The sequence below is a fragment of the Dipodomys merriami genome, unplaced genomic scaffold (assembly GCF_024711535.1).
Source record: "Dipodomys merriami isolate MVZ:Mamm:240054 unplaced genomic scaffold, mDipMer1.0.p SCAF_21, whole genome shotgun sequence".
NCBI classification, from domain to species: domain Eukaryota; kingdom Metazoa; phylum Chordata; class Mammalia; order Rodentia; family Heteromyidae; genus Dipodomys; species Dipodomys merriami.
Genome location: NW_027203493.1, coordinates 32,358,351 through 32,383,548, shown reverse-complemented (window position 1 = coordinate 32,383,548; position 25,198 = coordinate 32,358,351). Strand labels below are relative to the sequence as shown.

General features: G+C 34.7%; 1 protein-coding gene across 3 annotated transcripts in view; it reads left to right on the top strand.

Annotated features, from left to right (window-relative positions):
• The window catches only part of LOC138834096 (fatty acyl-CoA reductase 1), a 53,248-nt gene that overhangs the window by 15,897 nt on the left and 12,153 nt on the right, over positions 1 to 25,198 (top strand). For 2 of the 3 annotated variants that reach the window (XM_070032852.1, XM_070032851.1), the window contains exons 3-10: positions 7,488 to 7,682; positions 10,292 to 10,467; positions 17,210 to 17,389; positions 19,340 to 19,517; positions 20,401 to 20,445; positions 20,575 to 20,693; positions 21,576 to 21,643; positions 23,298 to 23,469. In XM_070032852.1, the coding sequence (XP_069888953.1) occupies positions 7,494 to 7,682; positions 10,292 to 10,467; positions 17,210 to 17,389; positions 19,340 to 19,517; positions 20,401 to 20,445; positions 20,575 to 20,693; positions 21,576 to 21,643; positions 23,298 to 23,469 (1,127 nt within the window). In that variant the 5' untranslated portion in view covers positions 7,488 to 7,493. Of the gene's footprint in view, positions 1 to 7,487; positions 7,683 to 10,291; positions 10,468 to 17,209; positions 17,390 to 19,339; positions 19,518 to 20,400; positions 20,446 to 20,574; positions 20,694 to 21,575; positions 21,644 to 23,297; positions 23,470 to 23,787; positions 23,960 to 25,198 lie in introns of all 3 variants that reach the window. The other variant, XM_070032853.1, reaches the window with a different exon arrangement.

Here is a 25,198-nt window from a genome sequence, read left to right as displayed (position 1 = left end):
GGAGAGGCAAAAGACTTGAGCAATTTTGTTGTGATAGATAACCAGAATACTACTTTGCCTGTATCTGCTATTACATATTGAGATTTGTAAATATACAGATATGTAATCAGTACATGTTCATAAGCCATCCTGAGGTTCTTTTGATCTTTCATCTTTGGTATATAAAACTTTATGCTATTTCTTGTACCCATTGGAAAGTTCTTCCATTTATATATTTGTAACTACATATGTCTTTATGTATATTTATTATATATGTATATAATTTTAAAAAGTGTATGAATCATCTTTAGAAATCCTTTTTTTTGTTCTGGGCCATAATTGTAGTCCCTATGGTATTTGGCCTTCTGATAGTTTGCTAGAGAAGTTTTAACAAAGTTTCTACAAATTTGACTACTTAAGATTACAGAAGTTTGCCAGGCACTAATGACTCACACAACTCAGGAGGCTGAGATCAGAGTACTGAGGTTTGAAGCAAGCACACAGCCAGGAAAGTTCATGCGACTGTTATCACCAGTAAACTAAGAACAACAACAAAAGCCAAAAATGGAGCTCCTCTTCAAGTGGTAGAGCTCTAGCCTTGAGCAAAAGAAGCTCAAGACAGCACATAGGCTCTGAGTTCAAGCCCCAGGACCAGAATGAAAACAAGATTACAGAAATATGTTGTCTCGAGACTGTAGAAGATAGAAATCAAGGTGTCAGTCCCTGAGCTTTTTATTTATTTTTTTGCTCAAGGCTAGCACTCTACCACTTAGAACCACAGAGCCTTTTGTAGTGGTTAATTTGAGATAAGAATCTCACATACTTTATTGCCCAGGCTGGCTTTGAACTTGGATCCTCAGATCTCAGCCTCCTGAGTTTCTAGGATTACAGGAATGAGCCACTGGTGCCAGGCCAGGTCAGTCTTTGTTTCTAGCATTGTAGCTGGGAACAATCATTGCTGTTATTGTCACATGGTCATCTTCCTGTATATTGTCTTGTAAGAACAGTAGTAGTGAAATCACAATGTGTTTTTAGACAGCACTGGTTTTCCATTGATGCTTTTTTCATCTATAGGTTATGTTTCTGAATGCAGAATATTGGAAATCATTATTGAGAATGGAATTGGCGAACTATGTCCTACAAACTGGCTTCCTGTATTTAAAGTTTTTTTTTTTTTTGGGGTCCCGTTGTGGGGCCTGAACTCTGGGCCTGGGTGCTGACCCTCAGCTCTCCAGCTCAAGGCTAGTGCTCTACCACTTGAGCCACAGCGCCACTCCCGGCTTTTTTCTTTTTGTTATGTGGTACTGAGGAATAAAACCCAGGGCCTCAGGCATGCAAGGCAAGCGCTCTACCACTGAGCCACCTTCCCAGCCCCTGTATTTAAAGTTTTATTGGAACATAGCCATGCCCATTTGTTGTCTGTGGTCCCTATGTTAGTCTGTTTGTGTTATTATAAATGAAATTATATTATAAATGAAATGTTATTGTAAATTCACACTGGGTGACTTCATAAAGGAACTATTTATCTCACAGTTGTAAGGCTCAAGGGACTGCATCTGGTGATGGTCTTCTGTAGGCAGAGTCTCAAGGTGATACAGTGCAAGCCATCACCTAACAAGAGACAGGAAGTGTATGTGAATTTCTTATCCTCCAATATCTTTCTGTCTTAATCAATCATGGGGTTTCTCCCTTGATGACTCTAATCCTCAGTTCCTGAAGTCCCCACCTCTAAGCATAGTAGATTACTTTCTACTCAGTAACTCACCATGGGGATTTAACTTTAGCAGGAATTTTGATAGGGCCAAACATTTTAGAACCACAGAAACTGCCTTTATGCTATAATAGTAGAGTTGAGAAGTTGGTACTGAGAAAAGCCCACAAAATTAAGAATGTTTACTATTCAGACATTTTCAGAAACCTTTGCCAACTTCTAGTTTAGAATATCATGGCCTTAATCTTCTCTTTAGAAAGGTATTTCAAGTTATTTTTCTTTTATTTAAGTCATGCCTCTAAGGGGCAGTAAGAAATCATTTAGCTTAATTTTCTACTGTTTCAATTCTCTTCAGTGTTCCTGCCAAGTAGTTTTCCAGCTGAGGTATAGAATAAGATAAACAGAATTAGAGAATCAATGACAGCAGAATTGCATGTGGCTGTGTTAAATAAAAAGTTAAATAAAAGTTTACAAGATAGGCAAAATATTTTATTCTTTGATCATTTGTTGACCTTATAATGTCCATGAAATGGGCTTTGGCTATGAATTCGTTCTCATGCTAAAGATGTAGAGGAGCTAGTATTAATAAAAAGAAAACAATAGAAGCTACTTTTAGGAATAGCTATAGGTAGTCAACATTTATAGAAAGCTAGATTGAATGACTAGATACCCAATTTGAGACTTTCATATTCAGTGCTTAGATTCTCTAAATAAATTTAAAGCAGCTAAAACGTGAAACTGAGTCTTTATAAAGATCCTTTGTTGACCTGTGATCATATTAAATAGTATGCATCGAAATAGAAAAAAATAAAGATCTTTCCTCAGTTATTGTGTGTAGTAAATCACAATATAGAAAGCTACATATAGATCACCAGTCTTCACTTGACTACAGTACTATATTGGGTAGTTCTGGGCACTTGACTGCTTTATGAACATGGAAAACATTGCTAAGGAAGCAGTCCCTCAGGACATAGAAGAGAAGTACATCCCATGTCAATCTCAACATTATTCCAAGGAGGGAAACCTGTCAAACTTCACTAAGAAAACTCAAAGCTTATTCATTAATACTTTTATATATAAGTAACTATATGGCTTTTAATCTAAAATATTTGTAATCTAATGAGGAAATAGAATACATTTGCAAGATTAGCAGAAGGAGTACACTTACTACAATTTTGTCTTATTTGTCAATTTTTTTTTCTAAGTAAGGCTGAAAGTGAGTTGTTAAGACAGGTAGTAAAGAATGGTTAATTGAGAGAAAAATTTGTACTTTCAAATACTTTTGGTTGTTCTTTGTTTTTGTCTTTTTAATCCCTCCTTTTACTTTAAAAGGGGGGGGAGATAGAATAAGAAAGTAATAATGGGAATCCATATCTACTTCACATGTTTTTCAAATAGATAACATGTACAATCATTAGTAAATCCAGTTTCTTCTATACATTGGGAATATTTTTATATACATTGAAATGAAAACATTTGAATAACCTACGTGAAATTATAAAATCATTCTCTACTGTGCACCTGAACAAATAGTCTTATATAAATATGCATTATTTTAGATCATTTTATGAAGTATAAAATGTTTACAATTTTATATATTTATTTGTTGGTGATAATTAGGTGTTTCTCACAATACTAATAAGTAAATTTGTAGTGAAAAAAGTATATTATGTGCATGTATGGAAATATCAGTGAAATCCTTTTGTTCAGTTAATAAACACTAATAAAAAAGGAGTAAAAATTGGATTGCTTCTTATAAGACTATAAATAATGGGTTCAGGAAAGGGCATTAAGATATAGCACTTTTTAATGTAGGAAATAACATCTTTAAAAAATAAACTTCTTGCCGGGTGCCGGTGGCTCATGCCTGTAATCCTAGCTACTCAGAAGGGTGAGTCTGAGGATCATGGTTCAAAGCCAGCCCAGGCAGGAAAGTCCGTGAAACTCTTTTCTCCAATAACCACTCAGAAAGTTAGAAGTGGCTCTGTGGCTCAAGTGGTAGAGTGCTATCCTTGAGCTGAAGAGCTGAGGGCCAGTGCCCAGGCCCAGAGTTCAAGCCCCATAACCAACTAACTAACTAACTAACTAAATAAATAAATAAACTTCTTGTTGGCTCACCCCTATAATCCTAGCTCTTCAGTAGGGTAAAGTGTGAGGTATAATATTAAATATTATAATAAAAATAAATATACCTTTATATCTGGGTTCTTTAGCTAATATTTGAGACCTCTTTTAAGTTCATTATTGTGTAGAATTTATATGTTATACAGCTGATGGGTTGTTGATACTTTTCCACTTTTAGAATGTTGCAAATAATACTTCCTTGAAATTTTGGTGCCAATATATTTGATATGGGGGAGATTTTATCATGACATTTCTACTTATGTCTATGTATGTTTGTATCTTGTATTCCCAAGCAGAAATAAATAGTTTTTGTAAATGATTACATACATTTCTATTGTGTTAGTAACATTATGATGTCTCTAGTTGCTCTGTATTATTGACTACAAGTTTAAGAACAACAGTGGTTACAGGGAATTCATGCATATGTTGTACCTCTAAAATTGCTCTGTGACGATAAAACCTGAGTTTCTAACTTAGGTAATGGTTAGGTATTTCTCATAATACTGATAAGTAAATTTGAAGACTTACAGTCAGTAAGAGTATGTGTGTATGTCAATCCAGAGACAAAATAGCTTTTGATCCTACTTGGGTAATATTTTATTTTTTGAGCCTAAATAATTCTTGGCTAAGAAAGAAAACTTTTATCAGGAAAATAGAGAGGGAAGGAGGGAGACATTTTTTTTTCAGACTATTTTGGAAATATTGCGGATTATACCATTTGCTGAGGATCACACTGTCACAGGTATAAAGTGAAAATGAGTATGGCATTGTAATCATGTTTCTAGTTTTGAGAGTTTTGTTTTTTGTTTTTTGTTAGTGTAGGGCTTCCCTGAGCTCTTTTGCTCAAGGCTAGTACTCAACCACTTAGAACCACAGTCCACTTCCAGTTTCTAAGTGGTTAAGAATCTCATGGGGATATTTCTGCCTGGCTGGTTTTGATCTGCAATTCTCAAATCTCAGCCTCCTGAGTTGCTAGGATTATAGGTGCTGAGCCACCAGCAACCAACTAATCTTGTTTTTGTTTTTAGCATATTTGTGACACTTAATTCTCACACAAATGCTCTGAGATAGAGGTGTATGGATCTATGTACTTTGGAGATGAAGGAATTATGGGTCCAACTCTGACCTAGGTTCAGCCCTAAGGTTTATGTTTTGCTATTAACTAAGTAAGCTAGAAAGTTTGTTTCAACCAAGCATACCTTATTTATCAGGAAGCAGTTTATGTATTGGCAGAACCTGATCCAGTACTGAGATGAGATTTGTTTTCTGTGTAGAACAGTATCTTTCTAGCTGTTCTAATTCTGATGATAGTTTGAATGTTTGTTGTATATTGTACATGTTCTGTTAGCATGTTAATACATTCATGAATGAGATTATTGATGCACCTATAGAACTTCATCTCATTTACTGCTGGTATCATGAATGATGTTGTGTCAGCACCTGTCTGTCATATTGCTTGGTCTATGTCTGTTCAGCTGAAGTTATCACTGATTACTATTATTATTTGGTTGTCCTGGGGCTTGAACTCAGGACCTAGGCATGGTCCTTGAGCTTTTTTTGCTTAAGGCTAGGGCTCTACCACTTTGAGCCACAGCTCTACTTTTGGTTTTCTGATGGTTACTGGAGATGAGAGTCTCATGGACTTTCCTGCCTGGGTTGGCCTTGTACTACAAATTTCAAGATCTCAGCATCCTGAGTAACTAGGATTATAGATGTGAGCCGCTACCCTGGCTTAGAGTCCCTTTTATAAGAACGCTATTTCCACTCATGAAGTATGGTAACTCATTTGTGCTTAATATATGTTGTAAAAAATTCATACCAGAAAATGTTCAGGAAGCTGGACACCGATGGCTTATGCCTGTAATCCTAGCTTTTCAGAAGATGGAGATCCTGAGGATCACTGTTCAAAGCCAGCCTGGGCATGAAAGTCCCTGTGAGACTCTTATCTCCAATTAGCCACTCAAAAACTAGAAGTGGCATTGTAGCTCAAAAGTGGTAGAGTACTAACATTGAGTGAAAAAGCTCAAGGACAGTGCCCAGGCTCTGAGTTCAAGTCCCATGACTGACAGCAACAACAACAAAGAAAATGCTCAGGAAGTTAGCTATAACAAACAAATCTAGTATGTAATTTTCATTAATAGCTATCAGATTTTACTTGTATTATAGAATTAGTTTTCATATCTTTCATATGAAGTTATTAGCATTTTAACTTTAATATTATGTAGCTCTAATTAGGCCTTCAGTTATTGAAGTCATGAAGTGTCCCAAACCTGAAGCAGTTTACAACTAGAGTACTCTTGTAATTGAGACATTTTTTTGTGAAAAGAGGACTCTATTAAAAATTAAGTTTGAAGGGCTGGGATGTAGCTCAGTGGCAAAGCACTTGCCTAGCAAGTGCAACGTCCTGGGTTCGATCCCCAGTACCAAAAAAGAAAAAAAAATTAAGTTTGAGTGCTGGAAATATAAGCATTTACCATCATACTGGCCATAACTCAATCTAGTTCTAAGCAGAGCAGGACATATGGTCAACCTATTTGGTTTTTAATTTGTTTTGTTTTTGACTTAACAGGAACAGGTTTATTACTACAGAACAAAGTGAAAGTACACACTTGAGAGGGGACCCTTGGCAGGCATCTCAAGAAAGAATGCTGCCCTGAGAGTCCCAAGCCCTCAGACTTTGATTGGAGTCTGCAAGGAAGGATTTCCCAAGAAACTGGAATAGTGTGTCATTAACCCCTAGAAACTGGGTTTTAAAAATATTTAGTGCCAGTAAAGTTTTTTGGTGGAAAAACAAGAAGATTATGGGTCATCAACTCCTCCCAGAGGCTAGGTGGGAGAGATTTTTGCTTTGGATAGTCAGATGATGGTCCAGTCTTCTTTTTGTGAGATATGTTGTATGCAGCAATAGTTCCTTCATTTTCATTGTTTCCAGATATTCTGTTGTATAAGTATAGCAGCTTATACTGTTAACAAGCACTTAATTTTTGGCTAACTGCATGTATCCTGCCTCTCTCCCCCACCCCATTTGTCATGGCTGTTCATTTATTTTGTTAGTGGATCCTTTCTACTGTTTCAGTGGGATTTGGATTGGAAGGTTAAGTTAGCCTATGTATTATGCCTTTTTTTACAGAAGAGAAATAAAATACCATTTTGGATTTATTGTCACCAATAAACATATAGGAGAAAGGACTTGATGTTATCTCTTCTAGTGTCAACTGATAATCATAGGTATACATAACACCTCCAGGGTATACTAGCCAGACAATTGAGTCTTACTGCTGATTTCTATTCAGTGTTATTCTGTTCTAAATTCCTTAGGGAAGAGAAGAACACCATTCCATTGTTTTTAGGGCTTAACTGAGATTGAATAAAGATTTGGATTCTTATTGTTAGAAGGCATTTTTGACAACATTTAGTACATTAAAGAAACATTGGCCCAGAAAAGGTGACTTGTCCAAGGTAACCCATGAGATAAACAAGGTTAGAATAAGCTGCAGTTTCTTCTTTCTTAGCACTGTACTACAATGAATCAGAGGTCAGAGTCCTATCTTGCTAATAGTCAATCTTGACTTATGTCATTCTTTTAAAATATGTGACTAACGAGATTTTTTTCTTTTTGTGAGATTGAACATAAATCCTTTAACTAATGTGAAGTTGTCTTGTTTCTCTTAAGGTCAAAATGGTTTCAATTCCAGAATACTATGAAGGCAAGAATGTCCTCCTCACAGGAGCTACTGGTTTCCTAGGAAAGGTGCTTTTGGAAAAGTTACTGAGGTCTTGTCCTAAGGTGAATTCAGTATACGTTTTGGTGAGGCAGAAAGCTGGACAGACACCCCAGGAGCGGGTAGAAGAGATCCTTAGTAGCAAGGTAAGTGTGGAAAATGATCATTGGCAGGAGTAAAAAGCAGGTGCTTGTGCATGTGATTATGGTAAACATCACCAGCTTGGTTTTATTTCTCCAGTATCCTAAAATCATTATTGAAAAACATTGTAGCTAAATTGTTAAAAGATGGCAATAAATTGGATACAATTTACAAATCAGTAGGAAAAAAAGCTATAATGGGAAACATTTTCTAATAAGTTTTAATAACCTTTTGCTTAAAAACATTTAAAGTATGGTTTTAGAATATTTAAGTAGGTTATTTGTTATTACTGGATAGTCGTCTTCAGGTAATAATTAGGTAGTTTTGAACCACCTGTTGTATGTGAAATTATGTTTGATTTGTTTCAAAATTTCTAAGAACCAGAATTGCTCCTCATAACAGTATTGGGGGTAAAGAAGACATTACTCCCTTTTCACAGATGACAAAGAGGTTATATAAAATAGCACATTTCATACCTTTAGAAAAGCTGATAAGAAAAACAAAATAAGCTAGAATAAAATTATCTTAACATTAAAATATGCTTGCTTGTAAATTCTCTCAAAATGAGTGCATTCATCTGACATTCATTGACTGTAAGCTTGAATTAGAAAGCTCTAAGCTCAAGTAGTACTTACAAAAAACCCACTGTGTTTCTATCCTAGGCCTTGATCTCTTCTTACTAGGTCCAGTGAGGTGCTTACAAAACCTGCTTTGTTTTATGTGAGTTGAATGGTTGGCCTTTAAGTTAGATTTGAACTCATGAGGCAAGTACTTTGCCACTTGAACCATACCTTCAGCCCTTTTACTCAGTTTATTTTTCAGGGATAGTCTCTCCTGCTTTTTCTGGAAGCCATCTTTGAGCTAGGATTCTCCAACCTCTATCTTCTGACTAGTGGGATGTCAGACACAACACTATCATGCACTGCTTATTTGTTGAAATGGAGTCTTACATAACTTTTTTCCTGATCTAGTCTTGAACCTCCTGATTTGTCTCTAGCCTCTGGAATTATAAGCATATATTACCCCAGCCTGATCTTTTGAGATAAGGTCTTTCTAACCTTTTTACCCAGGCTATCCTTAAACCACTACATACATAGCTGGGATTAGAGGCTTGTGGCCCCATGCTAGAGTCCTTGAAAATAGCTAGTTTCAATCTTAGGTTTTCATTGCTGTTGCTATCTGGATGATCTCTTCTACTCTGTGATTGGTACCATCTATGTTGGTCTGTCTTTCTCTCTCCCCTCAGAATTCCAGACCTACAAAGTCAATCATTTCTTTCTTTTTTTTTTTTTTAATTGCTCACACATCTTCATTTGTGGCCCAAGGACCAAGTGCAAGATATAGTTTCTCATGTCACTTCGCAGAGTGGCCAAACACCACCATCTTGTCACCATCGATATTAAGTATAGTATTTTCTCACATCCCACCAGGTGTTTGGTTTTCATCTTCAGCTAAGTCAAGGAGCTATGTGCTTTGCTTATTGCTTTTCTTTCCCCCCAAGTGGCTTTGATTTCACAACTAAAAGGGAATAAGGAAGTTTATTCTACTTTGGGAAGCCAATCATTTCTACTTAGTCCTTTTTTCTGAGGTTTCATATAGGTACTATATGAACCAACTCAACCATTTCTAAGACTGAACTTGTATCTTCAAAACTGTACTGACTTTTTTACAGTGTTTCCAATCTAGTGAATTTATTCACTTAACAAATATTTATAAAGACTGCCTTGCCAGGTTCTCTGATATATGATAATTTACTTAGCAAAATAGGTGTACTTCCTGCGCTAACACAATTTTCTGCATTTCTTATCCTTCTAATCCAGTAATTGGTCAAGTCCAGGTGTTGTTGCCTCTTACTATATAATCTCAAGGCCCCTTTTCCCTCACCAGATCTCAGCTTGAATGTTTCTTCTGAGAACAGCCTATATGTAGTGTTCTTAAGCTGGATGACTAATTTTTCCTATTCCGTTTAATAAGTATTAAGTTAGTTAACTGCTATGTGTTAGTCCTCTTTTTATATCTTATAACACTGAATTGTCATTGTCCAGGCACTCATATACTTTTTACCACCAACATCTAAACTTGAGGGAAAGTTCATTTCCTTGTTTCCTTAAATATTTAGTTAAATCTTTTTCTATTTAAGAAGGACCCAGTGAAGAGTGAAATAGTGAGGAATGTTAGAGGGAAGATAGATACTAAAGATATGTATGTAGATGTACTTTGGAGAATAAAAGCAAAGTAAGTATTACATAAAGTGATAAATTAAGGTTTGGAATTTAGAAATCTGAGTGAACATTTTAAAAGTTTATCCTAATGTCTACAATGATGTCTGTTTTGAGGAATAATATAATTACTCAAGGCCCGTATAGTTCATATTGATTTGCAGTCAACTGGCTTGGTGGCACATTGCCTGAGATCCTTGAGTCTCAAAATTCCATATCTATAAAGTTTGGATAATGGGTGTTTTTTCTAAGAAAAGCACTTAGGAATTGTATTTTGGTAAGTTGTTTTTTTTTTTAAATAGTAGTTCTTGGTAGGTAAAAGAGGAGAGGATATGTAATGTATGTTAGAAAGTGGAAAAACAATATTCCAAAAATGTACTTTTCTTCTTTGAAAGCTCTTTGACAGATTGAGAGATGAAAATTCAGATTTTAGAGATAAAATTATAGCAATCAACAGTGAACTCACCCAACCTAAACTGGCTCTTAGTGAAGAAGATAAAGAGGCCATCATAGATTCTACCAATATTATATTCCACTGTGCAGCTACAGTAAGATTTAATGAAAATTTAAGGTAAGTACAGATATTTATGTAATATTTGAACTTCATACTAGAAAATTTAATTTTAATACTATATCTTAATGAAATAGGTATATTCTATATTTAATTTTATATTTTGGTGGAAGTGATTTAAAACTGTCCACCCAAGTCCTGAGATGATGGATGTAGACCACCACACATGGTAGTCTGCAATTTTAGTCAGTACATTATTTTTTCCTAAAATTAATTAATACTAAATGGTCACCGTAACAGATTTTCCTCCCCTATATCTATCTTTCATTATTTTTTCCATAATCAAAAGAAGAATTCACATGGCTATATGAAGCTTAGTGTGTTTTTGGGAAAAAAAAAAGATTTAATTGTGGTCTAGGCGTCATTGACTTAAAGGAGAAAATTAGATGCTCTTAAAGGGGAATTTGACTTGTTAATAGACAGAATTAATTAGAGTGAAACTCACCTAAGTAACCTTTACAAGAAGGACCATATTACAGTACTTGTAGGAATGTAGTGAATGGTCCCCTTAGGTAATGAGCAAAGCTGCAATTAAGTGGGCCTCTTTCATTATTTCTTGTTTTATTGAAAAGATCATAGGGAAAGGGATAGATATGAACTGTTTTTCTCTTCCTTGTGAAACATGCATATTCAGTGACCTACCTCTAGATAGTACATCAAAATTACTGTTTCTGTAAAGCAATTTTAATGAGTGTTGACATCTGAATGGTAATAGGACAACAATAGATTTGGGTTAGACATTCTAAAATACCGGAGGTAGGTCTATAATAGTTACTCTTAGAACAGTTACTCTTCATAACTATGTTCAGTTAACCCACAAGTATAAAATGGCACAAAACCACAAACTTTTACTGTTAGGTTGGGGGCACATCCAGATTTTACTACATCATGTACAATATCTTGGAAAGAAACCAAGAGAAGTTACACACATATTGAAACAGTAAAAAATTGGTAGCAAGAATGATAATCATACTATCAAAAAGTGAGGGTAATAGAGTTATTTAAGTAGTAATGAGGTCTTGTATTCCTAAGGTAGGGCAGGAGCAGTACCATTGAGAGTAGAGATGTAACAGGAAACTGAATACCATAATGAGGACAAAAAAAATAGTCTAAGGAAAGCTTGGATGGTTTAGGGAAAACTATATCTGAGGTTTTAGAAATGGAGTTAGTTGGGCTGAGAAGGTGGCTCAGTGGTAGAGTGCATGCCTCGCACACGAGGCCCTGGGTTTGATTCCTCAGCACCACGTAAACAGAAAAGGCCAGAAGTGGCACTGTGGCTCAAGTGGTAGAGTGCTAGCCTTGAGCTGAAGAGCTCAGAACAGTGCACAGGCCCAGAGTTCAAGCCCCATGACTGACCAAAAAGACCCCAAACAAACCAACAACCAAACTCCCCCCCAAAACAAACAAACAAACAAAAGAAATGGGGTAAGTCTGGGTTATAAAGGCCCAGAACATGTATATGGTTGAAGGTTTCCAAAAGAAACAGAAGTAAATATTTATGATTAGAAAAGATTAAGGAAATGCTTTACAAACTTTAGAATGTGTTAAATCTTAAGATTTACTTGAAAATGCAAGGAAGGGCATGGACCCAATCCTAGTTTTTGGTGGTGATTTTGTGCTGACTGGTTGCTCTGGTTCTTTTTTGGCCTGCGAACTTGTCTTCAGTATTGGCATAGAAAATTCTAGCATAAAAACAAAAGTATTACAGCTATTACCTGTCCTTTTCTATCCTCAAAATAAAATTAAATAAATAACTGGAAAATGTTTTAAAATACAGATTCTTGGGCTGTACTTGCCAAATTCTGACCTTTTATATGTGGAAGAACACCCTGGAATCCTCATTTCTAACAAGAGCATTGGGTGTGTGTGATGAGTCGCTGTTGGACTTTATTTTGATTGTGCTTTTAGAACAAGTACTCTGAGAATAGGCTTTAGAAACATCTTTAAAAGTACTGCTTGGGGCAGTGGTGGCTCACACCTGCTACTCAGGAGGCTGAGATCATAGTTTGAGTCCAGCCCAGTCAGGAGAGTCCCTGATACTTATCTCCAATTAACCCCCAGGAAACCAGAAATGGTGCTGTGGCTCAAAGTTGGTAGAGTGCTAGCCTTGAGTGAAAAAGCACAGAGACAGCACTCAAGCCCTAAGTTCAAGCCCCACAACTATTTCCTCCCCTTCCCCCCAAAAGGTACTGTTCTTCCTTGAGATTGATTTCATAATCCATTACTGTTATGTTACTGTATTGAGGCTTGCTGTTGGTTTGTTTTAAGCAGGCTTTACAACAGTGATAGGATCTCATTCATTTTTCTCCGGGATGAGAAGAGTGGGAAAAAGACATCAAAATAGCTTGAGGGGGCTGGGAATGTAGCTTAGTGGTAGAGTGCTTGCCTAGCATGCATGAAGCCCTGGGTTCTATTCTCCAGTGCCACATAAACAGGAAAGGCCAGAAGTGACGCTGTGGTTCAAGTGGTAGAGTGCTGACCTTGAGCAAAAGAAGCTTGGGGACTGTGCCTAGGCCCTGAGTTCAAGCCCTAGTACTGGCAAACAAAACAAAACAAAACAAAAATCCCATAAAACAAATAGCTTAAGGAACTTAATTGAAATGTATTTTGCAATAAGTCATTTCAAATCTTGTTAAGTATCTGATGATATGACCCAGGAGTGGTTTTTGAAGAACTTGGGTTATCTGTAGAGGACAACAAAAAAATTGATTGGCAGTTCAAGTTGCTTATTTTTCTTTTTTTGGGGGGGGGGTTGGGAAGGGAGGAGTGGTTTCTTTCTACTTAGCATGGGACTATATTATAATTTGCTCAACCTGTCATTTACCAAAAGCCTGTCTTAAAATGCTTTCATGATTCATTATAGCCAAAATATAATGATAGTATTATTTTTGTTCAGTACTAAATACTTTCTGATCTAACACTTAAGAGCCTGAAAAAATTAACTTGCAAAATGGAGTAAGGTTAACTGAGTACAAAAGTGGCTTCAGATTTGGGCTGTTAGGTACAAATGAAGTAGAGAGAAGCAAGGCACAGGCGTGTATGTGTCTCAAGTGGTTCTTTTCTTTTCAAATGACCCAGAAACACTATCACCATCCTCAAGATAAGTAATAGAGTATCCCTTGTGAACTTGGACCAAAGCATTGCTCTATCCCCATTGTTTTGCAAATGCAAAAGAAAATAGCACATTCCCTAATCCTCCTATAGCTGGTTTTCTCTCTGAAATGTCTTTCTTACTGGCTGTCCATTTGAGCAGATCACCATCCTCCCACCCCCACCCCCAAACACACACATACTTACTAGGGAAAAGAAAGTACACACATGATTTTAAGTCCACCACTTCAATGTCAGTTAAATTTTTCTTCTAGAGATTTTTTTTTTAATAGTGCCTCAGATACTATTAAAAGGAAAAAAAAAAGGTACAGGAGAACTCTGTGTGTGTGTGTGTTCTTTCATGAGTTACTCTTTGTTTCTGGTGACCCAGAACTCACTGTCCAGTTCTAGGGAACTTGTAACAAAATATTCACAGTATACCTCTTCCCAAACAGTATCCTCCCCATTCTAATTGTTTTGCAAACAAGATAGACATCAAAGTACTGCTATAAAATCAGATGGACTAGATTCTATCTGCCATATCCTGGCCTTTCAAAAGAATAGTTTTGGTGTGTTTTTTTTTCCTGTCTAACTATTGTTAATATAAGTATTTCAGAAAAGTACTCATAGCTTATTTTCAGTTTTTGTAAAAACTTCCTTTTGATTTCTGTGTTAATGTATATTGTTTTTACCTAACTGTGAACATAAACTTTCTAGTTTTTCTTTTTAAATTTAAAATAAAAAAAACAACTTCCATATTTTCAATTTTTAATGTTGTATAATTTGAATATTTTAATGACATGATATTGTCATGTTGATATGTAACAGTCTGTAACTTTGACTTTGTATAATGAACTTACTGAATTTTAATTTCTTTTTTGAAAAATTTGAGTCAAAGTAAGTTATTTCTTTGAGAATTAGGCTAATTAGATATATAGCACTTCTGTAATTCAGATACTTTTTCACAGTTCCTTTTAGATGAGTAATATTAATTTGCAGTATTACCAGGAATGTAATAGTCTTCCTGTTTTATTATTTGTATTGTATACCCCTTTTTTATTAATTTTTAATTAATCAAAATTTTATGTTTATTGTGTAGAACACATGGTGTCTTGAAATACATGGAATGACTAAATTGAGCTAATATATGCACGGCCTCACATTTTTGCTGTAAAACATTTAAAATCTGCTTTTAGTGATTTTCTATAATACAGCATTAACAACTATGGTTACCATGTGGTGCAAAAGATTTCTTAATCAACCATTACAAAATAAGAAACAAAACTACTCACTCATTCTTTATCTTAGTATTCATTGGCTGCTTCTTTGGAGATTGTTAGGAATAATACTAAGTACTTGCTTGCTATTTTATTTTTATTTTTCTCCAGTATTGCTGGACCTTGTACCAGAAACTTGCACTTACTAGTTAGATAAATGTTCTGCTACTTGGATTCTGCCTTCAGCCCTTTTGCTTTAGTTATTTTTCAGATAGTGTTTTGTACTTTTGCTTGAGAGCCAGCTTTGGACCTCCTCCTCAATCACTCTACCTATACCTTTCCTGTAGCTGAGATTGTAGACATGAACCACATACAATATGTGGCTTGATCTTTGGTGGTAAGGTCTTCCTGACTTTTGCCAGGGCTTGTCTCAAACTGCAGTCCTCTTAAATTTATTTTCTAAGAAGCTGAGATTACAAGCATCATGAGTACTGTTTCCATTTATAGGTGAGGAAACTGAGGCTCCAAGTGATTGAATAGCTTTATACCTTAGCTCTTAGGTAGACCACACCAACATTTAAACTCAGTCTGATTCTAGAGCTTTCTTCATAATTCTGCTTTATATCACAGTGTATACATTTTTGTATTATTCATAAAGATTTCTACCTTTTCATAGTTTTTATAGGATTATTTGAATGGCTGTATTCTTTATTTAACCAGTTCGTTCATGGTGAATATTTGGACTCTCTGTGCTTTTGTTATTAGTAGAATGCTTCATTGAATTCTTTCCTGAATATATGTTCCTGCTTTTGTAAAATTTACATGAATTCCAAGAAGGGAATGTGTAGATCATTTTGGATCTTACACATACTGTTTTAACAGATTTATTGTAGTAATCTCTGTAAATCTCTCACTTTTTTTTTCTGTTGGTCCTGGGGCTTAAACTCTGGGCCTGGGTGCTGTCCCTCAGCTGTTCAGCTCAAGGCTAGTGCTCCAGTGCTTGAGCCACAGTGCCACTTCAGGTTTTCTGGTGGTTTATTGGAGATAAGAGTCTCATGGACTTTCCTGCCGTGATCCTCAGATCTCAGCCTCCTGAGTAGCCAGGATTACAGGCGTGAGCCATTGGTACCCGACATTTTCTCACTTTTACATCTTTTAAAAAGATGTAAAAGAAACCCAGTGTGATTTCTGGATACAAACATAAAAGCAAAAGACTGAAATTATCTAAGGGTATATATACCAGAAATAAAGCTATGGCTATATATCTAAATCTAGATCTAATTAGATATATATCTAGAGAGATGTAGATGTAGATCTATATATCTATTTTTATCTCTATGTAGATCTGTCTGTCTGTCTGTCTGTCTATCTGTCTGTCTGTCTATCTATCTATCTATCTATCTATTATTTATCTATCTATCTGTCGTTTGAGCTAGCACCAAGACTTGAACTCAAAGCCTTATGATTTCTCTCAACTGTCTTGTTCACGGCTGACTTGAGGCACATCTAGGCCACCATTTTTCTGATTAATTGGAGACAGAGTCTAACAAATTTTTCTGCCCAGGCTAGCTTTGAACTACCATGTGCCAGGTCTTTGCCTCCTAAGTAGGTAGTATTACAGATGTAAGCCACTAGCACACAGCTTGTACTTTTATTTTCTAATTCCTACAGTGCAGTTTTATTTTATAATAAAAAAATTTGTTTTTATACACAACTGGTAGAATAAATATACTTATTTTGAAATAAAATACACAAGTCAGAGCTAAAGGCTAAATTGTAAAGAATCAAAAACCTGCCAGCCTATGATCACAGCACTTGGGAGGAGGAAGCAGGAGGATCACAGTTTGTGGCCAGCTTATGTAATAGAAAGATCATATCTCAATTAACTAGGAATGGTAGTGTACATCTAATACCAACTACTCAGAAGATGAAGGCAGGATGATTGCACTCTAGCACCAGCATCTTGCAAATGTGTGAGACCCTATTTGAAAAACAAGCTATAAAAACAGAAGAATAGGAGGTGTGGCTCCAGTGGTAGAGCACTTGCCTAGCAAACAAAGGCTCTGAGTTCAAAGCACAAACTGCTCCAAAAGTAACAGGTGGAGGTTACAAACATCCCTCTGTTTCTATCTCTTTTACTGAAAATAGATTTACTTATTTATTTAGTTAATTTATTTTTTGTCGGTTGTGAGACCTGAACTCTGGGCCTGGGCGCTGTCCCTAAGCTCTCAGCTCAAGGCTAGCCCTCCACCACTTGAATCACAGCACCACTTCTGGCTTTTTCTGCTTATGTGGTGCTGAGGAATCAAACCCAGGGCCTCATGCATGCAAGGCAAGCACTCTACCACTGAGCCACCTTCCCAGCCCTGGAAATAAGATTTTTAAACAAGTACTAAAATAGGTTGTCAATATTTCATTGTCATTTCCTTTTTTAGAGATGCTGTTCAGTTAAACGTGATTGCTACGCGACAGCTTATTCTCCTTGCACAACAAATGAAGAATCTGGAAGTATTCATGCATGTGTCAACAGCATATGCCTACTGCAATCGGAAGCATATTGATGAAGTAGTCTATCCACCCCCTGTAGATCCCAAGAAGCTGATTGATTCTTTAGAGTATGTTTGTTTTACAATTTTTTAAACATTGTTTTAAACTTTGGATCCAAGTCTGTTTTTCATTCTCTTCTTCAGCACACACAGATACTGACACATATGCACCCAGGACTTACAATTTATATCTTCCTTTATTCAATAAGTTATTGTTAACCTGTTTTCTTATTGTATAGATTTATATCTGTTTCCTGTTGAAGTCAGTGTAGGGCTTTTATTTTTTACAAGGAATCATTTTCATGATTTTAGGGGTTTTATTTTCCAGGTCAGCAAGTCATACTTTCTTATGGAGACAAGTATTTAATAGCAAGATTCTAATTTATTATAGTACCACTTCAGTATCTATAGAGAGCTTTTTAATTATTAGGGAAAAAGAGCTATAGTCCTTTCATTCATGTCCCTAGAGGTTAATTCATTGTCCCTACAGTATACTGTTAAGTACATTTTACTTTCAGTAATTACTATATAAATTGTTATTTGACAAATGGGGGTTAAATGAAGTATGCATACACCATGGTCCTAATTCTCATTTGCTCCAATCTATGCTTTTTTTTCATGTGAAACAAACAACATTAGAAGAGAAAAAAAAATGAAGAAAGAAAGAAAAAAAGAAAAAGAAGTTCTTTTGTATAGGCTACAATTATAAAAATATTTCCAGCATTCTTTATATCTTGACATATTTGTTAATCTTTATATCTCTGCATGGGATGTTTTTCCTCTTATTCTGTCTCTCCTTAGGTTCCTTTGTTCTCAGACATTCTATTCACTTTTGAACCTACCATCCTCTGCTTTCTCTGAAATAAGCACACAAGTCCTTTAAAAAAAATTAAAGAAGACTTTCCTGTTAATCATTATGAAGAGGCAGATTATAAAAACAATTGAGATTACTGAAAATTCTTTTAGCAATTCTCTGGCTTCTATTTTATGACTATTTCTCAGATGGTCCTAAATATATACTTCATTTTCCTCACAGGTTAGTAGACAGAGTGTTTACCATCTCTGGGAGAAAGTTAGTGTAGACATTAATGAATGCATATTGTTTTTCTTGGCATATGCAAGGAAATGAAAAAGAGCTTGTAAACAAAATCTCTCTTCCTTCATTCCTTACTTATAAGAATCTCTCTAACTAAAAGATAACCTTGGATAATTCATGGATTTGCTCTGTAATTCTAGTGATAATACTTACTGACCAAATCTCCCACAAAGTTGTTTACCCACCTTTCAACTATCCATGTTTGTAAAACTTTTCTCTTCTGTAGAATTTTTCCTGAATTGAATAGCTTTCTCCCTTCAGTTTAATTAATATTCTTGTTCTTGTTTATGCTATTAGTTAGTCTCACTTGTGGGGATATACAATTTCAATGGTTTACTATGTAGATTATTAGGCCTTTTATATTAACTATAAATATTGATTGCAAATGTATATAATTATCATGTTACTTTGTGTTAAGTGGTTATCTATATATCTAAAATTCCTAATCTGAAACATTGTGACAAGATATATTTTGGGATTTATTTCAACTTTGTAAAGGAAATTTATGTACTCTGTAATATATGTAAGTTTGAAAGATACAATATGAAATAACTTCAGTTTAGCCTGGGGTGCCATTTCTGTTCAAACACATAAGAAGTTTATGATTATTTAAGCTCTAAATAGTATTTTTAATCTTCCCTAAATCGGTTGAGATAAGGTTTTGACATTATCATATGATTTATGAAAGAACAATTTTCAGATGTTTTTGGATATTGAACTTGCAGATAAGGATTTGTGGAAGAAATATCTGTAAATTGATGCTTAATGAAACTATCTTCTATTTTTAAAGATAGTGAAAGTTACTGTTAAATCATTGAGTCAGAGCAACGATGGGTTTGGAGGTGCAATGTTCAATGAAGTATTTTTTATTCTTTAATAAAACATCTGGAAATACTTTTATATACATTTTTTTTGTTCACCAGATGGATGGATGATGGCCTAGTAAATGATATCACACCAAAATTGATAGGAGATAGACCTAATACATACATATACACGAAAGCATTGGCAGAATATGTTGTACAACAAGAAGGAGCGAAGCTAAATGTGGCAATTGTAAGACCGTCGATTGTTGGTGCCAGTTGGAAAGAACCTTTTCCAGTAAGTTATTAGAAACCTTTAAATAATTGGAGTTGAAACTTTAAATCATAACTGAATAAAAACAGTTAGTGGTTTGATTTCAGAGAGGTACTGCTGAATGTGGCTTGCTGTGGAAAAACTGATCATAGGAAGACATAGTATTATTAATACTTTTATTTTTAATGCTATCTTGAGTTTATAGAAATATAGAGCAACATTTTAAAGATAAATTTAAAAAATTGGGATGTCTTAAGTAGCAGGGACCATGATTTCATGTTCTTTTTATTACCAAAAAGAGGTAGGCCCTCTAAGAGGTAGATCTCTCCCTGTTCTGCTCAAAAAGCCAAGAAAGGTATAAGAGATTGTTTTTGATAACTTGCTCTTAAGAAGAAACAAGATGTTACGGTATTTGAAAATTCCTACAATAAAAGAAAGCAGAAATATAAATGAATACATAAATAGATACAGGAAATACTTAGTCTATATAATGATAGTAAATGATAGCATCTCTTGTTGCTTTGATAATTATTCTGTTCCCTCTTTTCTTCAGCAAATTGGCAGAGGGCTTACTATCATATTTTCCTAGTCAGGGTACTGTATTAATAAATAGCATAAAACCAAATGTAAATAAGCCTCATTTAGCAAAGGTAATTGATGGTATACAGTCCTTTTGAAATTCCTTTTGTAGTTAGGAAAGAGTAGGTAATCCCTATTTAATCAATTATATTCACACAAGAAAACTACTTCTATTTGTTACTAGAAACAGTGTTATGGACTACATCTAGATTTTTCTGGTTTATGGAAGAAAACTAAGTGTATATTTGAGGTTTGGATTTCAAACAATAAATCTAGGTTTATATTAATTCTAAGTTCCCTCCCCTTTTTTTTCAATTTTTGGCATTAGGGATGGATTGATAACTTTAATGGACCAAGTGGTCTCTTTATTGCGGTAAGTAAACTTCATGATTTATTTGATATTTGTATAACTTTATATGTGTGTATATATATATGAATGTATATATACACACACGCACTTTGGCGTATATATCTTAAGGTGTTGTTTTTAATTTCAACAAAGGCAGGGAAAGGAATTCTTCGAACAATGCGTGCCTCCAACAATGCCCTTGCAGATCTTGTTCCTGTAGATGTAGTTGTCAACACGAGTCTTGCGGCAGCCTGGTATTCCGGAGTTAATAGGTATATAAAGTGACAATGTCGCTTATTAAATATATAGTAACTGAGAAGGGAAAAAGAAGCTACTAATGTTAATTAACCCATTAGTTCTGATAGTACCATACAGTTATATAATTCTAGGCTGTATGACTGCCACCTGTACAGGTTGGTATATCACAGGCAATAATAGCAAGTCAGCCTATCGATAGTAATGAATTAATCTTAATTTTCATGAACTATCGGAAAGAATACACAAGTTAATTAGAATTAAAAATGAAAAATAAGTTCTCACCAAGGGTGAAATAAACTTGTTATAAATTTGACATTTATAAAGAATTGAAATTCATAGACAATGGTTACACGTGTTAGCTAGTTAGAGAAGCTTTAATCATCATTTAATTATAATCTTTTGTTATCCCCTAAAAATCGTTCTAAGAGGTAGTAGTAGCATTTGCAAGTAATAACTAAACTTTGTTTTCCATTAACTTACTAAACTTATTTTTGAAGTCACTAAATAATAAAAAAGGAGGAAAATGAACCTACGAATATTTATTTTTGGTAAAAGGGGACTTAGTCTCCAAGGAAAATTAAACAGGAAAAGCTGATTTATTTTTATAAATTTCTGATTTATTATTTTTATAAATGAAACACACTACTAATAATAATGCAAGGAAGAAAACTGTGGGAAGAAAAAATCTGCATTTATTATTTTTTAGGGCAAAAGAGGGATAAAGGGCAGTTATAGTCATCAAATAAAAACTAATCCTTAAAGGATAGTTTTTTTTATGTAATAGTGAAACGGTACCCATCATCCTTGTGTCTTCCTACTTTAATATTATGTAAGATTTAGATTGGACAAGTTTGTCTGCTTCCTATGTTTCATTACTTTCATCTTTGTTTTTGCAGACCAAGAAACATCATGGTGTATAATTGTACAACAGGCAGCACCAATCCTTTCCACTGGGGTGAAGTTGGTATGATTTTATCTGTTTTTGAATGTTAGAATGTATTTTAAACAATTTAAAATGGTCATTGAGTTTTTAGTACTAGAATACCCTTGAGGCATTTAGGCCACTAAATTACCCTTTTGTTTTAATTGTAATAGTCATTTTAGAAGTAATAAGCTACACTGCAGCACTGCTTTGTGGTACATTTTTCATAATATTTCATGAAAATATCCTGTATATTCCTATCCATTATACCCTTTTGCCATCTGCAGCAACCTCATAGATTGTCTATGGCATGGGAACAGTGCTTTATTCTCCCTTGTGAGCAGCCTGAAACTTGATTGTGCCAATATTACTTCCATCTACAGGAGTTTGTATATCAAGTGGTCAATAAAGTTACAAATAGAGGAGTTAGAAGTGGAATACATTTTTCCAGAATATATTCTGGTGACATCTATTAATCTGTTTATATTCACAGATCTGCAGCAGTAGTGTGTATATGTTAACTAGTTCTTAAATAAAGATAAAATAATTTAAGAGTGTTCAGTAGAATCGCTTTTAATTGTTGGATGGTGACTCAAATTTAAAGTGAAATCTATAATATTTAGTAATCATTGTCAGTTGCTAAATCAATTATTTAGTAATTTATTTAGCTCTCATTTTACTTCTAATTGAATAATTTTTGTTATCCCTGCAGAACAATTTCAATTTCAAGCTAAAACCTGGGACTTGAACCCAAGGCTTACAGATAGCAGGCAAGCCACACTGAGCTACATCCCTAGCCTATGTGTTTTTTTGAGACAGGGTCAAACTGTAGCTCAGGCTGGTCTGGAATTCGACATGTAACCCAGACTGGCCTCAAATTTGTAATCTTCTCACCTGTGCCTCCCAAGTGTTGGGATTACTTGCGTGGGCCACCATGCACAGCTCTCTTAAAAGTAAATATTTAAAAACATTTTTTCCTAGGGTTTTTCCATGGCATTTTTGACCATTAGAGAATGTAAGAAAAAAGTGTACTTTTATACTATTTTTAAGTAATATTATTTCAAGAATATTGAAATACTTTGATTTTAATATGTTGTAAAGTCTTGTGAAAAATCAAATTTACCATTATTTTTTAGAGAATATCTCGATATATGTGTCCATTAAAGTACTACCATAGAAGATACCAAGTTTGATTGTGTTGGCATTAAATAACCTGAATAAATTACAGTAGTTTAGTTTTGGGTTGTTTTAAGCTTGTTTGATGTATGCAAAATTAAGCAAATTAATCATTCATAAGCAAAGGATGGTAATTTCCTTTTCTTTTTAAGTGAGTACAGTAATAAGAATCTGGAAAGAGGAACAGAAAGAAAGAAGCTCCCGTGAAAAGTGAAATATAGAGAGTGACATTGTAAACTGACATAGGTAAAACATTAAAAAGATTTTTTAAGAGTGAATTTTAGAAAAAATTCATTCAACAAATTAAAATAGTGGTAGTTCAAAGACTTCTTGAGTCAGTATCATATACCCATATTCTCTTAGCTACAACAGAGAGTAGAAAAGTTTATTTTTTTTAATGATTGCCTTCTGGCATCTTTGGTGAAAATATTTTGCAGTGTAAAAACATGACTTTTTTTTTTTTTTCAAAACTTGATTACATGGTTATTATCAAAGCTGTTACACAACTTTTCTTCCCCAGAATACCATGTAATTTCCACTTTCAAGAGGAATCCTCTCGAACAGGCCTTCAGACGGCCCAATGTAAATCTAACCTCCAATCACCTTTTATATCATTACTGGATTGCTGTAAGCCATAAGGCCCCAGCATTCCTGTATGATATCTACCTCAGGATGACTGGAAGAAGCCCAAGGTAATGGTGACTAGCTCTGTCTTATCTGTTCCTCTGACTGTTAAAACAACTGTTAAAAAACAACCATGCTTACACTAAGATGCACATTAACTCTATATCTGTTTATGCTTATGATAAGGCTTAATGGCCTTTCGTGAATGAGAAGACTTGAATTTAAGGCTTTGTCATAAAAACAAAGGTAGTGTTGTAAGTCACTAATTTATTCTAAAGTTTGGATGATAAACTATTGTCATGTGTTTGAATTCTAGGTTTAACTTTAGGTGCTTTTCCCAATAATGAATAATATTCAAAGTGCTTTGACGCTTATTTTTCCCACAGGCTATTATCTAAACCATTCCTTCAAGATGAATCCTTTAAACCAAGTGGTCAGGCACCCCAATATTAAATTCTATACCAACAACCTATTGCTTCATTATTGGAAGGGTGTCAGACATACAGTACCTGCATTATTGCTCGATCTTGCACTCAGGTTGACAGGTCAGAAACCGTGGTAAGAAGAATAGCAGTAAATGCCCTATGTATTGGTAAGGTGGTAGAAGCTTGCTGGAGAGACAAAATGTCGCTAGCATGAGCTTTACCTGTAGCATTACTAACCTGATTAATCACAATTACAATCAGGATGTTAGGACATTTCTTAGAAATTGGAGATATTTGGGGAGACTAATTATGGATGTGAATTTATTGAGTCATTAATTTCTCCAAAATCCCATAAAAATAAGAAATATCCTACATCAGGGTTGTCATTGTTATTATAAGCTGAAATTGAGTCCTTTTCCTATCATGCTTAAAAATCTAGGGATGAGTTTTTACAGGGGATTAAGGGTAAACTGTTACACTTTAAGTGGATGGCATAGTTTTATATGAAAAAAAAGGATGGTTCTAGATTAATATCTTGAAATATCTTAGCTGCCTATTCAGCTTATAATATGGTAATTACAGTTTTTGACTAATTTTCCAAATTGGGAATGGCATAGTTAGAAAAAAAAGCTAAACAGAAAACTTGTTATTTTCTTATCATTATTTCTTTTTTCTTTTTTACTTTTTTCCATTGAAACCTCATATAAAAAGTTCTGCTGTTTTAATCACACAATTATAGGAAAAACCTGCTACAAAAACATTTATTTTTGTAACTACATTGGCATTACAGTGTTGCTGTTAGTTCGAGAGTTCAGGATTTGAATATGTATAAAGATGCTGATTATAAAACTTTTATCAACAGCTCACAAAATAGAAGTGAGTTATCTGCCACTTAAAATATATTAGGATTTGCGTTAATTGTAGGGATTTTAGTGGATTCACTTGTTTATGATGTCCCTAACCCTATTTGTTACTGATTGAAATATTTGATTGTTAGAGTAAATTAAACTTTACTAGAAAAACCACTCACACATCCAGGTATAAAGCACAAAGAAAAGGTTTATTGCTAGTAAAGAGGCAGGCGAGACCCCTTCTCACAAGAGAGAAGTGCCAGCTATTGTCTCAGGTGACCTTTTATAATCTACAAGGTTTTGGGAATCTTGCTGCCTTATATGGTTATAGCTGCCCCAAAAGAGTGCCCTTACTGGTGACCTGTACAACTTGTGAGATTGAGGGGATCTTGCTGCCTTATATTGTTATATATATCCCAAAGGAGAGCCTTCTCAGGTTAGTGGGTAGAGGCTAATCATTTACTGCCTTTACTAAATGGACCTAGTGTTGCCTAGGGAAAGAGCATGCTAAGCTATGAGAG